Raw genomic sequence first — 15,788 nt, 5'->3', positions numbered from 1 at the left:
AACGTCTCAAAGTTGCATGGACTAGGAGGGGACTCCATTCAAAAGGAGTGACCTGGACAGCTGGCATGCTTGTGAACATCCCCTCATGAACGGATTCCACTTGGCTTGCTAGCCTTCCACCCCACCTCCAAATTCAAATTCCAGACATGATGAATTACACGCAGTGCCCCTTAATGTGCTCTGCCCTGCCCCCAGCCTCTGGGCCTTTTATATTCTCCTTCTGTCTCAAATGCCCTCATCTAACCCCATTCTCTTTGCCTGACTCCTCAGCCTTCTAAATCCAACTTAGACATTTCTTCCTCCAGGAAGCCTTCCCTTCCCCCTTCTCACATTCCCCTAGACTGGGTCAGATGCCCAGCTATGTGCCCTACAGGACCATGCAGTTCCCCAACATCACAACTTTCACAGAGGATAGGGACCTGGCACAGGGCATGGCACAGAGTGAGAGTTCCATGAATTTCTGTTGAGTGATTGAATGGCAGGCCGCTAAACCATCCCACTTTCCCTCAAAACCGATCTCAGCAAATTCCTCTATTTGGATTTCTAGGTCAGCCCTCAAGACCCAAGGGGTGCCACCAAATGGGGGAGAGCTAGGCGGGCAGGTGGGGAGGGTTGACCCCTAGGGAACAGCAGTCTCAGAGTACTGACAACACACCAAAGTCAGCCTTTGCCTTGTTTAAAATCAGTATCTGGATGGAGACATCAGATTAGAGGATTGCTCAACTCTAGGAAAATTACCCAATGCCACTGGCAACAGGATCAAGTGTCAACAGGTTTTCAACAGACCAGGTCTCAGCTAAAAGCAACAGACCCCAAAACTGCCAGCTGCACAAGGACAGAGTGGGAGACGTGCGGCTGGACGGCCGCTCACAAGGCAGAAGCGCTGAGGTGTTAGCTGAGCACCTGAGGCCGCAATGACTGGCTACACTGGAGCAGTAGAGTGTTCTGCAGGCATAGGAGAAGAGAGGCCTCAGTGTGGACGCTGGATCCTCAGAGTGAAGGCTGTTGGGTCACAAGTCTGCTCGGGGTGGTCCTATGATGGACTGAGCTCCCAGTGAGACATTTGGGAGAGTTCAGGCAGAGCTGGACACCCCAAGAGTCATCCAGGCTCTGAAAGCCTAAGATTATGCAAACCCTGCTCTGGGCCCCCCAGATCCTGGAAGGGACAGTGGGGGCACAGCTCTCAGTCCTGAGACACACACTGACACTTTGCTGCCAAAGGCCTTTATTGAGTCCCTGGCCCTGCCCTGGGGCTGTGTCCAGGCACAACAACAATCCAGGCATCACCCTTCCCCAGCTCAGGCTCCTCCTGGGGGAGGTGGGGGAGCAGCCCTTACACCTGGCACCCCTGGGTGCCATACTCCTGGAGGAAGTCGCTGAGCTGGGCACAGGCTGCCCGCTGGCGGGTGGTCCGGCACAGGCGTTCAGAGGGCATCTCCTCAATCCAGCTGTTCGAGTCCAGCAGGTACTGGGGACTGAAGAGACAAAGGGGCAGTCAGCAGGGGTCAGGAGGATGGACAGGCAGGAGAGGAGAGCACGAGGCACCTAGCTTCTGAGGGGGCAGGGCCTAGGCACTGAAGATCCATTCCCTCACAAGGTGTGAGAAGAGCTAGAGACCGAGGGGCCCAGAGAACTCACTCTTCCTTGAGGTCATAGGTGGCCCCGTCCAGACCCATGATCAAATATTCTTTCCCAGGTTCCAAGCGAAGGCGGCAAGAGGCTCGAACCAGGAAGTTTCGGGTCTGACCAGCAGCGGCCTTGGCATCCTTGGCTGACGGGATAACGTGAACAAGAGTTGTCAGAGGGCAAGAGAAAGTGCAGGATGAGCACGGGGCGATCCTCTCACTGAACCCTCACCACTCCCAACGGGGAGGTGCTACTGCTTCCCTATTTATGGACAAGCCCAGAGCTTCTAAGAGGCTGAGGGCATTTGAGCTCAGACGCGTCTGAATTTTCACGATTCCAGGCAGCCAGGTCTCAAACCCAGACCTCAGTTCCCCTATATCCCCTTGCTCCACGCCCCCCACTCCGTTCCGTTCATACTGAAGTGTAGGACTTGGGTGATCCTGGTGTCAAAGAGGCGGAAAGCAGCTCTGCCATCTTCTCGGAGAACCTTGACCTGGAAGCCTAAGAGGGAGTTTAGGAGAGGGCAGACAAGGTTAGTTACCCAGAGGCTGAGAGGGCTGCAGGGTGGTGTCCGAGCAAGGAGGCCACCTGCAGGCCTGAGAGGAGCAAACACAACCAAAGAGACCCTGAGGGCGGGTCAGGACGGGGGAAGACTGACCGTAATCCACGCGGGGATGGTAGCAGGCAAACTTCATCCTGTAACCATCCTCATCCTGCAGCCCCCGCTCCAGGACACGACGCTGTCGAGGGCACTTCCCTGAAGTCAGGGACCCAGATGAGTGTGCAGGCCCCAGCCAGGCCATCTTCCCACCCCTGCCCCCAGGCCCTGGGTCTCACCCTCAGCACACTGGCAGACGTCAGCAGAGCACAACGTGGACAGGAGTTTGCTCTTAGTTGGTGCCCCGTAAAACACAGAACATTTGTGCTCTGAAGAAAAGCAGAGAGAGGAATTAGGCCACAAGCCCCCTCTCTGCCTCCCCAGTCCCATGGAGCCACAGGACCCCCTGCCACCCTTCACTGCCCCAGTTCCTGATGTCCCACATGGAGGCAACCTATCCCAAACCTCCACGTGTCCCGGAGTGCTCACCAGGGTTGTAGTAGTCATAGAGGGTCGCACTAGCCGGCTGCACCAGCCCCACAGGCACCTCCTGCACGGCTCCAAAGCCCACACACTCCCGGGAGGTGGGCACCTGGCAGGGGGGCAGGGGAGAGGTCAGGGACTCAGCCCCAGGGCCCTGCAGGCCACTGTGCTGCACTTCCTTTGCCTGTCTCTGTTTGGTTCCTGTTGGTTCTTATCTTCAGTGTCCTTCACATTCTGTTACCTTCCAGTAACTCTAAAAACTGCCTCCCAAGGTCTCTGCTGACTTCACTGTCCAGATGGTGACCTCATCCCAGTCTCCAGGGCCCCTCTGCAGAGTCCCACATCATGGACATATTCTGCGTGAAACTCTCCCTAAGCTCAGGGTTAGCTTCTGGACCATCCGTGGTTCTGACCTGGTCATTTCTGACATTCCCTCTTCTTCCTTCCCAGAGGCACAGTCCCCGGCCCTGCCTCTTCCCTTCCTCTGTGCTTCCCTACAGAGATCTCAGACACTCTCTGGCTGTCACCTAACCCTTCCAGGCTGCTGATTCCCAAACTGAACATTCAGCCCTATTCTTGCATTAGGACTTGTTCAGGACATGTTAGTTCTCCAGATCTACTCTGTCTGCCCTGCAAACCCACTCACCCTCCTGATGGCCTCGCTTCATCACTGATACAACTTGGGGCCTCCTTTATCTGCTATAACCTAACAGCAGGTGCTATTGCTACACCTGTCCTCTGTGAGCCCACTGCTTGTGTCCTAGGCCCAGAACCCTCTCCTCATGCCCACGCTGGTCCAATCCAGCCTGCTACCCTGCCAGTTTCCCTCCTAAGCTAGGCTGCTGCATGGTCGGCTCCCTACCTAGAAATCTTCCTGGCTCCTCGTTTTCCATTGTGTTCAACCAGACTCTTCTGCTTGGCTTCTCAGGCTAATAGGGTCTGGCCCCTCTGCATACACTGGGCAGGGGCGTCTTCTCTGACCCACAAACACCTGGCTAATGGTGCTAGAGTATTAACATGCCCTTTTCACATTTTCTCCAAAAGGTTACAGTAAATGTTCAAAAAAGAAATTGGAAGGCCATCAGAAGGTTGATAATTCTCTGTTTTAGCAAAACAAGGCCACAAAAAGACAAAAACAAACTCATCTAGGACTACCATCACTTCATCAAAGAAAATACACTTTAATATCAAACACAAAACACCAAAAAAAAAACTAGGAAGGTCAAAAGAAAAAGAAAGGCAGCCCATCAAGTTGAATAAATTCATCTTTCGAAAAGGCTCACTCTTGGGCCCTCCCTGCTGATTGGCACTGGCCCCCCAGGCCACATTAGGGGCTCGGCCGCCACCTACCTGCAGGCAGCGCTGCCTCCCTGGTGGCCCATCCCTAACTCTGCTCTGGCACACTCTGGTCCTGTCTTCCTGCCCACATCACAAGTTCTTTCTAGGAACACTGGCCGCTGATACAGTGTCTTCTGGGAAACCTCATAACATATGCTCAGTAAACCTGGCGCCACCCATTCCCTCGTGTCACCTCTCCCTGCTCACCGAGTCGAAGTACAGCAGGACGTGGGGTCCCTCAGTCTCAAAGTGACTCACGTAACGGTCAGAGAGGGAGGTCAGCTGTGGGGAAGGGAAACGGTCACAGGCAGGTAGCCCTGGGCCCTGCACATGACAGGGCTCAGTAGCTGGGGGTACTGCGGGGATGGAGCAGGGCTCCTGAGGGCACAAGGGGTCCTCCTGGATGGCTGACCACACCTTCTCCAGGTCCGCCCGCAGGGCATGGAATCCACTCAGGAGGGTGACATCCGCAATGGCCATGCCCGACAGCCCCACCTTGCTGTTCCGCCTGCAGAGAGACATGCCCTGTTGTCTGGGTTCTACCTGCGCCGGGTCACAGATGCCCAGCCCCAGTCTCAGTCCTGCCTCCCCTCTCGGCCCAGCAGTGCCCCACACACCCAGGGCGGCCTGCAGCACTCACCAGATGCACACGGTGTACTGCACTCTGGATTCCTGTTCTTCGGCCGCCCTGGGCGCGTCCCTCCTGCGGCGGCTCCTCCGCCCCTCAAACAGCTGCAGGGGTGTCACTGGCTGGGAGTGGGCCCCGGGGTCATCCCCAGCTAGAGCCTCCTCATACTCATAGTCCTCGTAGTCCTCGTTGGCTTCCACTGCACAGAGATGGCATTGTGGCTTGACCCCTGGCACCAGCCCCCTCAGGGCCCCATGGCCTCTGACCCCAACGCTCACTCATGTACTCCACGTGGCCCATCACCGTCACTTCAATGTGAAGATCCTGGCAGGTTGTGTTCTTCATGTCCAGGATATTGTAGATACGAAGGATCTGGCTCAGCAAGGGGCAGGGAGAGGACATGGGACATTTGGAGTCACAGACCTCTCTCCAGGGCCACATCTAAGGGCATCTCCCTGGGCTAAGGAACTCAAGGCCTTTGGCCCCTTCTCATCCCCCTCCCTGACCAGCCCAGAAATACACATGGGCACAGGTATTGAGTTAGACGAGAGACAGAGAGGGGAGCAGGGACCTGCCCCCAGGGGCAAGCACTCTACACAGTGCACAGAGGAGGCTGGAATGGAAAGTCCAGGAAAGGCTTCCAGCTAAGGTCTGAAGGAGGAGAATGAGTTTGTTACGTGGGACAAGAAGCAGGGGAAGGTCATTCAAGTCAAGGAGATCTGGATAGATGACTGGATCTGTCTGGCTGGGGTGGGGGGCAGGGGCCCAATCTTGTACTTGGAAGAGCCTGACTTTTCTCCAAGGCTGATCTGACTGGTGTCTTCGGAAGGTCAATCTTGCTGCAATACGGACAATGGATCACCCTCTGGGTGAGATGTAAGGAAGGGAGAAGTTCTAAGACCATCTTAGAACAGAGTCCAGGAAACAAGTGACAAGGGACCCAGGCAGCAAGGGAGCAGAGGAGGAGTTACCAGGGCAATAAGGAGGGGCTCAGGATGGGGGGGCACTAAGACACCCTCCAGAGTGGTGGCTGGGCTCTTGTGGGAAAGGGGCTCCATCAGCCAGATGAGGGGACACAGGAAGAAGAAGGGGTTTGGGACACGACATGTCTGCTGTGGGCCAGGGGAGAGGCCTGGGTTGAGGCGCTGGATGTGTAGGCCATCCGCACTGAGGGCGTAAAGGAAATGACAGGTGCCCAGAGAGGGTGGAGACCACGGTGAGGGGAAAAGGCCCAGGAGGGAGCAGGGGGAACATCTTTCTCCTTCCCTGACCATGAGCTCTGCCCACAGGTCTCACTCAAGACCCCAGCTTCTCCCTGCTGGGCCCTGGCTGGCCGTGCTGCCGGCTCTCACCTTCAAGGTTCCTTTGCTGTTTCCTCCCACTTTCACATCAATCTTGCTGCCCAAGGAAAACTTCCAAGGAACAGAAAAGGGAAAGAGATGTCAGAAGGGCACACTGTTGCTCCAGCTTACCCCCTCTCTAAAAACAACCCCGCCTCTTCACCCCACCTCACTTCCCAGAAAGTTTGCATCTTCACATGCATTATCTCTCTTCAGCCTTCTAAAAACTCTGTTGGGTAGACTCTGCACGTATTATTTTCAAATGAGAAAAATGAAGCTCAGAGGCTAGGTGACTTTCTCTGGGTCACACAGCCAGGAAGTTTTCCCGCAAGGTTATCAGGAAGAGGTGCCGTGGGGATACTGCAGGGGTGGGGGGCTGGGGATGGCCATAGTCGCAGTAGGCCCAGGTGTCATGGCAACCCAGGTGAGGGAGTGGTTCACCTGCAGCTCCTCCTCTATTCCCCGAGTTTGGTGGTTGTCCAGCCGTACTACATATGACTTGAGCCCACTGCGGCCCAGGGAACTGAGAGTCACATTGAGCTCCTTCTCCTCAGTGGTGTGGGAAGCAATCCAGTATTCAGCCAGAGCTTCCAGGGCCATCACCGTGTCCTGGGGAGGTTGGGTCAGGATTCAGGTGCTTGGACTCAGGACCTCCCCCACACAGAGCCCCCAGGGAAGCTGCTACCTGAGTGCTGCGGAATGCCCCTTGGAAGCCAGCCTGGTGCGTGAGCCAGGCTGCAGCCTGGTCGGCCATCTCTGCCTTGCCCTCCCAAAGCAGCAGGTGCAGCAGGCCATAGGCTGTGGTTTCAATCCACAGGGCCGGGGCCTGGGGCACAGGGTCTGCTGGGCTGTGAGGAGCCATGGTGGGCGACACGACATTGCTTTGAGAACTGGCGACTGAGTCCCAGTACCGGTAATCTGAGAGTGAAGGGAGACCCACAGTGAAGGGGGAGTAGTTGGGGGGGGGGGGTCCCAGTCACTGGGCCCTTTGACGCTCCCCATCAGGCTCTCCTGGTTCTACCCCAATCATCCCTGCTTATGCTTTCATTCCTTCTTGGGGTCTTTGTTCAATTTCTCCCTTTGGGCACACTCATGGGTCCCAGGGTCCCTCAAGTCCCATGATCACTGCCAGGACCCCCTTGACTCTCACCACCAGACTCCTGGGCCATGGCCATGAGGTTGTCATGGGCAATATTCCGCAGGTTCTCAGGGGCCTTGGTCAGTGTCAGGGCATAAGCTGTGATGGCAGCTGCATGAGCACCCAGGAGCCCAGCACTTGCTTTCGTCCCCAAGAATGAGGTTGCCCTTGAGATGGAGGTTTCCTAGGAGAAAGTAGGGAGGAAGGTCTCGGGGCTGGACACCTGGGTTCCTGAAAAGAAACGGGGGAAGCTGGGGGCGAGTGAAGGGCAGACCCACAGGTGCCCTTACCACTCTTTGCTTCAACTCCTGTGTCCCCTCATCCTGGAAGACGGACAGCCCGTGATGAAGGGCGATGACCACAAAGGCGGTGAGCGCCACCGTCTCATCCTTTCCCACCAAGCCCCCCTAGTTGAAGTGAAGAGAAAAGAAGTCATCAACCAGGAACAGGAAGGGACAAGAGAGTCTTCCTACCTGTGCTCCTCAGCCCAGCCTCCCAGCCCCGCACCTGCATGGCCCTGTGGATAACCGGACAGGGGTCCTGGAATGAACCGTCAGCCTGCTGCTGGGACAGGAGCCACGTGGCCGTCTCCTGCAGCTTTTCAGGTGAGCCGCCCACCTGTTCCTGAGCCAAACTCAGTACCTTTAGCACAAAGGCAGTGAGCCTAGAGGAGATTAAAGGGATGGCTGGGTATAGGGACTGGTCCCTATAGAGGACATGGTCCCACTCCCCCAGGCACTTGGTTATTCACCTTCCCATTGTACCTGGCTCTGCCCCCACCAGCCTGGCCCCTCTCAGAGACCCAAAACCACTCTCCCAACCTCACCAGGTGCTGCTGTCCCGATGTAACCAAGCCCCATAGGAACCATCTTGTTTCCGAAACTGCTGGATCCGCATGTAGCCTTAGGGGGGAGAGGCGGCTGCTAAAGCGATGCTCACTCTCCCACTATTTATGCCCAAGGCCATGTTCCCCATTCCCTCTCTGCGCCCCCTAGCCACCTGGGCTGCCAATTTTCCATTAACTGCCCTCTCCCAGCCCCCGCTCCTGCTTGCTCCTGAACCCAGAACCTTTCTGGATCAGATCCACAGCGTGGTCCTTGGTCTCAGGGGGCAGCCTGCTCCACTGCTCTGTCTTGTCCAGGTAGCGGGAAGCAGCCAGTGTGGGGGCCAAGTAGAGCATGGTTTGTTCCGCACAGCCCTGGGGGAGCCTCAGGAGGGAGGTCAGGCCTCCTGGTGACAAGGCCCCCTCAGAGCCCAAAGCGTCCAGTGGATCTGAGGCTACAGGGGAGGAAGAGAGTTAAGGATCAGACAGCAGGCCTGAGGACTCAGGGTCAGAGGGTCATGGGGTCACAGGATCAAACAGGGGTCTACGGCTTCACATGAATCTGAGGTGGCCACTGGGAAGGGATTGGAGGACACTCCCACCTGTGACCCTGACAAAGCTGCTGAAATCTCCATCAGGGATAATATTGGGATCGGAGTTGCCAGGAATTTCCAAGGTCCGGGCTCGGTAGTCTGGGGAGATGGGGGAAGTTGGCAGTATGTCCTGCTGTCCACATCTCCTACCACCTACAAACCCCCTTAGGACACTGACAGCTAGGGGTAGAGGTCACTCACCCAGGGGATTGAGTTTATACACAATCTCCTCCCTGTGGATGGCCCCTTCATTCTGTCTCAGGAGAAATACAGCCGTGAGAGATCACACAGGAACACAGCCTGCGCCTCCCAGTGCAGACTCCCCAGGACTTGGCATTTGAACTTCAGGGACAGAGGTGGATCAGAATTGTAGAAGATGTAAACAGACCAAGGCATTGGGTTTGGGTGTTAGGCCTCTGGCCTGGCCAGCAAAGAGGGTGCCGGGGGTCGGGGGTAAATCAAGGAGCCTGGGGACCTGGATTCAGGGGTGCTCCATTCACCTCAATTTGCAGAATCTTAGACACTGCGTCCCCCACAGGGAACTCCACGGACCCTCGAGCCACCACCTTCAGGGACACAGCAGCAGCCGCCATGGGCACCACAGAGAAGCCAATGGGCCGGGCAGAACCCGCAGGCACCAATACCTGCTGAGCCAGCCCTCCGCCCCCAGCCAGGCACAGCCCCTCCACCGGGGACACGTGGACACTCATCTAGGGGCAGGAAGACAGAGATGGCCAGAGGCCCAGCCCAGTTAGGCTCCCCACCCTTCACCTGCCTCAGCTCCCACCCCCCTGTGTGCTCCTGAGGGTCCTCACGGTCACATCTTTATCCAGGTAGTTGTAGAGGACAGGCCGCAGCTCAAGCTGCTCAAAGCGGTGAACGGAGATAGGCAGGCGGAGGTGCAAGTGGAATTTACGGAACACTCGGACCCGGACAGGGGTGGCCACACACAGGCCTGATGGATGTGGGAGTTTGGGGAAGGGGACAGAGATCAGAGGCCTGGGGATATCATGGCCACAGGGTACCAGGACAGAGGGACACGGGGTGACCCAGCTCTGCCCCCGGCCCATTCCTGCTCTCTTGCCTCCCAGCCCAGGTGCACAGTGGTAGACTTCCCCAGGTCTCTGCACCACCCCCTACTTCCTATACTAAAAGCAAAAGGCTGAGCAGGGAGCCTGGGTTGAGGGGGTATGGAAGAGGGGTGGCCAGAGGCTCAGGCAGGGCGACCTCACCTGTGCTTTTGGACAGACTCATGCCATGGATCTCCCACGTGGTCAGAGAGTCAGGGAGCAGCGGTGACAACCTGTGGTGGGAAAGGTGAGAAGTCCCATCACACCCTGGGCTGGTCCCAGACACGGCCCAGAGACAAGGCCAGGCCCACCACATGCTCTCACAGGCGGGAGAGGTCCACTGTTTCCACTGTCCAGAGCCAGTTCTCCGGGAAGAAGCTGCGCACAGCAATGTCATCTTCATCCATCAGGTCCTCCTCCTGCAAGAGCTCCATGGCTGGGAGACCAGGGTGGACAGGAATGAGAAGGGGGCCATTCTGCCCTTCCAGGCACCCCTGCCTGTCCCCCAGCCCCAGCCAGCCCCTCACCTCGGGCAAGGCCCACTGGGCCCCTGGACCGGATCTTCTTGCGGAGGCCCTCAGCAAACTGGCAGCAGGACAGGAAGGGTTCCCGGCAGGCTAGCTGCCGCACACGGGCTACCCGCTGCTCACAGGAGCGTGCCATGGGCAGCCGTGTCAGCCCATCCAAGCAGCAGCGCTTGGCTACAGGAGAAGCATACTGGCCCACTGCAGGGCCAGGTGAGAGTAAGCATGAAAGAAAAGAAAAGAGACACACCTCATCGCCCACCCTGACCTCTAGATACACAAGGGTTCACCCTGAGAGACCAGGAACTCAAGAGAGGCCAATGGAGACAGCCTCCTGCCCATCCACCTTCAACCCCTGAACTTGGATCTCTGGCCCCAAATACCATAGACTGGCTCACTCGGGAGCAGAGCAGCAAAGCAACAGGCCCCTCATCCTGACCCTTGGGCCCAAGTGGAGATCTTACACTGCTTCATAGGCACCCACAACTTACGCTTCTCATTAATCGCCTTTTGAAAGTCCACATTTCTCTTTTTCCGGGTTTTCGTCTCCTTGGGACAGCTCAGACCTGGCAGAAAGCAGGACTGCAGCCAAGCTGTAAGGTGGGTGGCCTCCCACCTCCACTCCCTGCTCCTCTCCCCACTCCTCTTCTTCCTATCTTACCTCCTCAGGCGCCTCCCCCTTCCTTATCTTCCCACCACCCACTCCCCTTCCTCCATGGTTCTCACTCTCTCTGACTGAGGTCAATTGGTCTCCATCAGAAAAGGCCAGACCAGCTGCCTCGAACACCTGAAGGGCACTGTCTCCACCCCCAGGACCACAGCCAAGATTATAGCTGTTCATAACTTCAAAGACCTGGAAGAAAAGGCAAGGATATTGTGGAGACAAGAGTGACCGAGGGGCAGGATGGGTGAGAGGATGGGATATGGACAAATATGTAAGACACACAGAGAGTGGGGAAATAAGAGACCACAGGGGCCAAGCCTTGTGGGAAGACTAGGAGGAGTCTGTGGGGATCCAGAGTGAGATCTAGGGGCTGGGCTCAGGGTAGCAGGAAAATGAGCCATAGCAGGGAGGGAGGGCTGGGGAAAGGGTCTTGACAAACCTTGCCCATGTCGAGGGGTTTATGAGACCTGCCACCCACAGCATACAGAGCCGTGTCCACAGCTCCCAGTGCCACCAGGGCTGGAGAATCAGTTTTCAGGTGGAGCTTTATCCTCTCCCCAGGATTATACTCCTTGCCACTGTCCACATTCAGCTCCAGCTGGTAGAAGGGGGAGGTAGGGGTCAGTCAGTGGGGAGAGCTTCCTTCGGTGCATCCTCAGTGCACCCCAAACCAAATCCATGCCCTGTTCACAATCACCCTGTCTTCTTTCTCTCTTAACACCCCTAACACATACACATGCTGTCTCTCCCATGCCAATTACCTTGCCTTCACAGGCCCCGGCCTGGACGTTCACACGCAGGGAGTTGGCCACTGGGAGGCCTCCCTCATAGTAGAAGGCCACAAAGTAGAAGGAAGGTGCCAGGTGATGGTCCACAAACAACGAGACTGAGGTCACGGGCCTCCGGGGCTCTCGATTCACAGACACGATCTGGCCCCGGGATAGGATCTGGGCCAAGAAGAGAAGGAGCAAGAGTAGTTTCTGCTTCACTGCACATCCCAGCCCTGAAACCATTCCCCCACACAAGGGCTCTTTCCTGCCTGAGCCCCTCCCTGCACCCCTGCTTTCCTCTACAGCCCAGCTCATACACACCATGTAGTAGTAATGAGAGAAGCTGGGCGCACTGACACCCACGGCTCGCAGGTTCAGCCTGAGGGTGTCCCCGATGTGAGGGGGTCGATGATCCAGCCGCTCAATGGACAGAAACCTGGAGCCTCCTGAGCGTGGGGCTCTCACAGTTAGCCTGGCTACGGCTGGATAGGGGGAGCCTGCAGACACCTGGAAAGAGGGGCAGGTAGGCGCAGGGTCAGTGGCAAGGACCCAGGCACCCAGCTTCTCCCCCGAGCCTGGGACACAGATCCTCAGGGGCCCAGCTGGCCCCTCCTTCCTTCCCCTGTCCTCTCCCACGAAGAGGCGGCCTACCAAGAGCTGCAGTTCTTGCACAGTCTTACGGACAGCAATGGGGACTATGGCTTGGCCAGTCCCATCTGTGCTTTGTTCAAAGTTCTGGGTTTCAGAAACAGATCCAGAAGACAACTTGGCAGAAACTTTGACAGGAATGCCAGAGGCCAGGGAGCCTGACATGTCTCGGACCAGGGCCTGGGTAGGTGGGGGAGGGGCAGGTAACAGCGAGCGGTCAGTGAGGGCTTGTGCCCTCCTCACCAACACCCCCCTCCCCTGCTCATCCTTTCCCTCCAAAAGAAACCTGCAGCAGAAAGGGGTCCCCGGGCACGAAGTGTCGCTTGGTGTTGCTAAGATCCAAAGAGAAGGGAGATGACACAAAACGCCAGGATGTGAGCTCTGCCTCCTCCATCTCCCCACCTGCAAGACAAGGGGTGGAGAGAGGTGGAGGACAGAGACCCAGGAAAAGAGGCACAGGAGAGCAAGGGGGGATGCAGAGTGAGTGTTTCCTGCCCACAAGACAGTGAACTCCTCAGGACACACGCTATCTCATATTCATCTCTACGTTTGCTGAGGCCCACGCAGGACCCAGCACACAGATGGTGCATAAAGTGTGTCTGCCGGCTGGCTGGCTGGGCAAAAAAATAAACTGAAATCGGGGAAGGTACCCATACCCCAGAAACATAGTTGGAGAGAGACAGTCTCCTGGGTCTTTTCTGGCTTTGGGTCCAAGATAAGGGTAAGAAGGGGGGATGGTATTGGTGCTGGAGAACAGAGGGTCAGCTCAGAGGTCAGAGGCAAGTGTCTGGGGTTGTAATCAGGGGAAGCCACCCACCTGGAGACTCAATGATGGCTGCTGCAACATAGAGGCGTAGCCCTGGGAGGTCAGCAATATTAACATTAAGCTTCTGCAGGGCATCCTGAACCTCAGCCTTTGAAAGGGAAATGTGGCACTGACCATCTACCAGCTGGGACAAAGAAGAAAACAGGACATGGCGTGAGACACGTCTTCCATCTCACGTCCTTCTCCTCCTTCACCTTCCTCACACCCCCAACCCTCCTTCCTACCTTGGTCTGATTCTCTAGCCCCCGAAGGAAAGTCTTGACACCATCTTCAGTCAGGAGCCCAAAGCGTACATATGCCACCCCCTGCACTGGCTTCCCATAAATGTACCTGCCACCATGGAGAGATTGGAAGATGGTGGGCCAAGGGCTGGAGGTGGTAATGGAATGGTCTGGGAGGGAGGGGGGCTGGGACGAGGGAAGGACGCGGGGCTTCACAACACATTCCTACTGAGTGGGGAGCCCTGGGAGCTGGGCCAGCAGGGGTGGGGTGGGGGGAGTTACCTGGCCTCAACATCTAATTGGATTTCACCAAGAAAGCCAGGTGCTGTCAAGATGTAGGGCTTTCCAGGAATGATCTTCACCTCAAAGTTGGGAAGGACTGACCAGGGGTAAAGGGATAGGGAGGTCAAACTCTAGCGAAAGGATCCTTTAAAGACTCGTCTCCCCTCAGGGCTGTGGCACCCATATCTCCGACCCTGCCCTGGTCCCACCACTTCTTCCACTCCTTATTCCCTTCTGGAAAGGAGCTCCTTGTCCCTCATGTCTCCAGCTCTCACCGTATTTCTTCACTTCAAACTGGATACTGCTGTTGGATTCCAGGCCATCTGAGAATCGGGCTGAGATCTTCCAAGTCCCTGGCCTGAGGACAGACAAGGAAGGGACTCAGCCAACTTGTGCAAGAAGCCACGGAAAGCCAGTGGCCCGGGTCCCTGGGAAGAGGACTATGAGGGTAACCAGAGGCTCAGGGGAGCTTGGGATTTGATTCTGTGTTGGAGGCGGAGGGGTGGGAAAGTTGGAACCAGGGAGGTGTAGCTGGGGGCTAATCCTCAGGTGAGGAGAGCTCACTCTGAGATGTCTGGGATCACAAAGTCATCCTGGAAGATGGATGTGGCAGTGTACACTTGCTTCTTCCGCACACGGAGTCCATGAGAGTTCTGCAACGGGAGTAGAAATGGTCATCTGTGGGAGGTCAGATCACGGGCCCTGGCTGATCCGGAAGGTCAGAGGTCAGGGACTCACCTCCACAGTGACCACGAGGGTGTCAGTGGATGGGCGCATCTTTTGATCCAAAGCAAAGACCCGATACCGAACTGAGAATGGAGGGTGAGAGAGGTGAGCAGGAGCTCATGCACAAAGGGAAGGTGGGCCCTGGTCCCCCCACCCCTTCCAGGGAGTGAGGAGGAAGAGAACAAATACTTGTTAAGCAGCCTTCCTATGCAGCACTTTTAGGTTATCTCACTGAAGGGGCTGGGAGGCAGCTAAAGGTGAGGCTCTGGGGCCGAGACTCACCCCGCTGGCCAGGGTTATAAATGGGCTGGTCAGTCTGCAGAAAGAGGTGCCCTCGGCGAGAGGAGAAGCGCAGGTTGACACCCTGAATGTTTGTCTTTCTGGACAGAGAGTCCTTTAGCCATGGCGACTCAGCCACCAGCTGGACCTGGGGACCTCCATGGAGACGAAAGAGGCCACAGTTCTTTGCACCGTTCAGGGGGATCTGTCAAGAGAGGGGGTGGGTCAGAGACAGAGCAGAAGGAAAAAGCCAGAGAGATTGAGACAGAAACAGGGAAGGAGATCATTGCAGGGAGGAAAGGAGGGAGGGAGGCCAGGGAAAAGACAAAGACATTTACAAGACTTGGGGCGGGGCGGGGGAGTGGACGTGACACCACGATGACAGAGTGAGAGGTGCTGAGAAGCAGCAGGAGGAAGTGGCAGTGGCGTCCAGTTACCTGGAGGTTGAGGAGTATGAAGTCATCTGCTGAGGTGAGGGTGAAGCCCACCTTTGGGGAGCAGGGGGCATTATTGCCGTATGGGTTTCTCAGGAACACAGATCCTTTCACCACCTGTCCCCGGGGAGCATCATGGAGCTGCAGTCCCACTGACAGGGGAACCCCTAGGTGAACCACAGAAGGAGCAAACAGGAGCAACCTGGGGAAGACAGGTGAGGGTCAGCAGTCAGGCTCCACTTGGGCCCCTCCACCCTTCGATCCTCTATCAGGTTCCCCCACGCCTGCATTGCCATCAGCAGCCCTGCCCCTGCTCAAGCACACCAGCATCCTGCCTCCAGGACCTGGGCTTCTGCAGAGACAAAGCAAAGAAGCTGGATGCCCAGATCAGCCCCAAGAGGAGCCTCATGGCTGGAGGACCTAAAAGGGATCAGACTCGTCTGTCTGTCTGCTCCTTTCTGGCCAACCTAGGGTTTGGAGCAGAGTTAACTCTGGACTTTGCTCCTCCCCTGGTCCAGCTAAGCTGGGAAACCACGTGATAGCCAAGAAACGGAACTGGCCTCAGGCCCAGTATTGGGGGGTGCACCCCGGACACCTGGGTCTCTGAAGAAATCATAGCCCAGAGACAGACCCTATCCTTTCCTGTTAACCCCTTTCATCCCAGTGCGGGGCACCACTCCCTACGGGTATATCTGGGTGTGTGTATGTATATACATGCTCAAGTATACGCGGGCGTAGGAGAGCCCAAAGTGGCTCGGCACGTGGCTGGAAACACGT

The 15,788-nt window shown here is 56.7% G+C and overlaps 1 protein-coding gene across 1 annotated transcript; it reads right to left on the bottom strand.

Moving 5' to 3' along the window:
- Positions 1–1,208: 1,208 nt before the first annotated feature.
- On the bottom strand, positions 1,209–15,539 carry LOC100059239 (complement C4-A). Its single transcript, XM_001492893.5, has 41 exons — positions 15,356–15,539; positions 15,015–15,213; positions 14,581–14,782; positions 14,311–14,381; positions 14,137–14,225; positions 13,848–13,930; positions 13,573–13,669; positions 13,294–13,399; positions 13,061–13,193; positions 12,530–12,645; positions 12,247–12,423; positions 11,917–12,102; positions 11,587–11,772; positions 11,265–11,423; positions 10,888–11,014; positions 10,653–10,727; positions 10,165–10,362; positions 9,962–10,073; positions 9,800–9,870; positions 9,383–9,522; positions 9,068–9,277; positions 8,769–8,820; positions 8,577–8,666; positions 8,220–8,429; positions 7,978–8,053; positions 7,659–7,815; positions 7,442–7,558; positions 7,164–7,335; positions 6,699–6,931; positions 6,455–6,622; positions 6,026–6,085; positions 4,952–5,045; positions 4,686–4,872; positions 4,463–4,553; positions 4,253–4,327; positions 2,714–2,816; positions 2,464–2,553; positions 2,285–2,383; positions 2,044–2,127; positions 1,639–1,771; positions 1,209–1,475 (listed from the first exon to the last, which is right to left on the bottom strand). Exons 1-41 carry the CDS (start codon positions 15,418–15,420, stop codon positions 1,334–1,336), a joined length of 5,235 nt encoding a protein of 1,744 aa, XP_001492943.2. The 5' UTR covers positions 15,421–15,539; the 3' UTR covers positions 1,209–1,333.
- Positions 15,540–15,788: the final 249 nt, after the last annotated feature.

Source organism: Equus caballus, chromosome 20 (assembly GCF_041296265.1).
Source record: "Equus caballus isolate H_3958 breed thoroughbred chromosome 20, TB-T2T, whole genome shotgun sequence".
NCBI classification, from domain to species: domain Eukaryota; kingdom Metazoa; phylum Chordata; class Mammalia; order Perissodactyla; family Equidae; genus Equus; species Equus caballus.
Note: the sequence above shows the minus strand (reverse complement) of the source record. Positions and strands in the feature narration are given on the sequence as shown.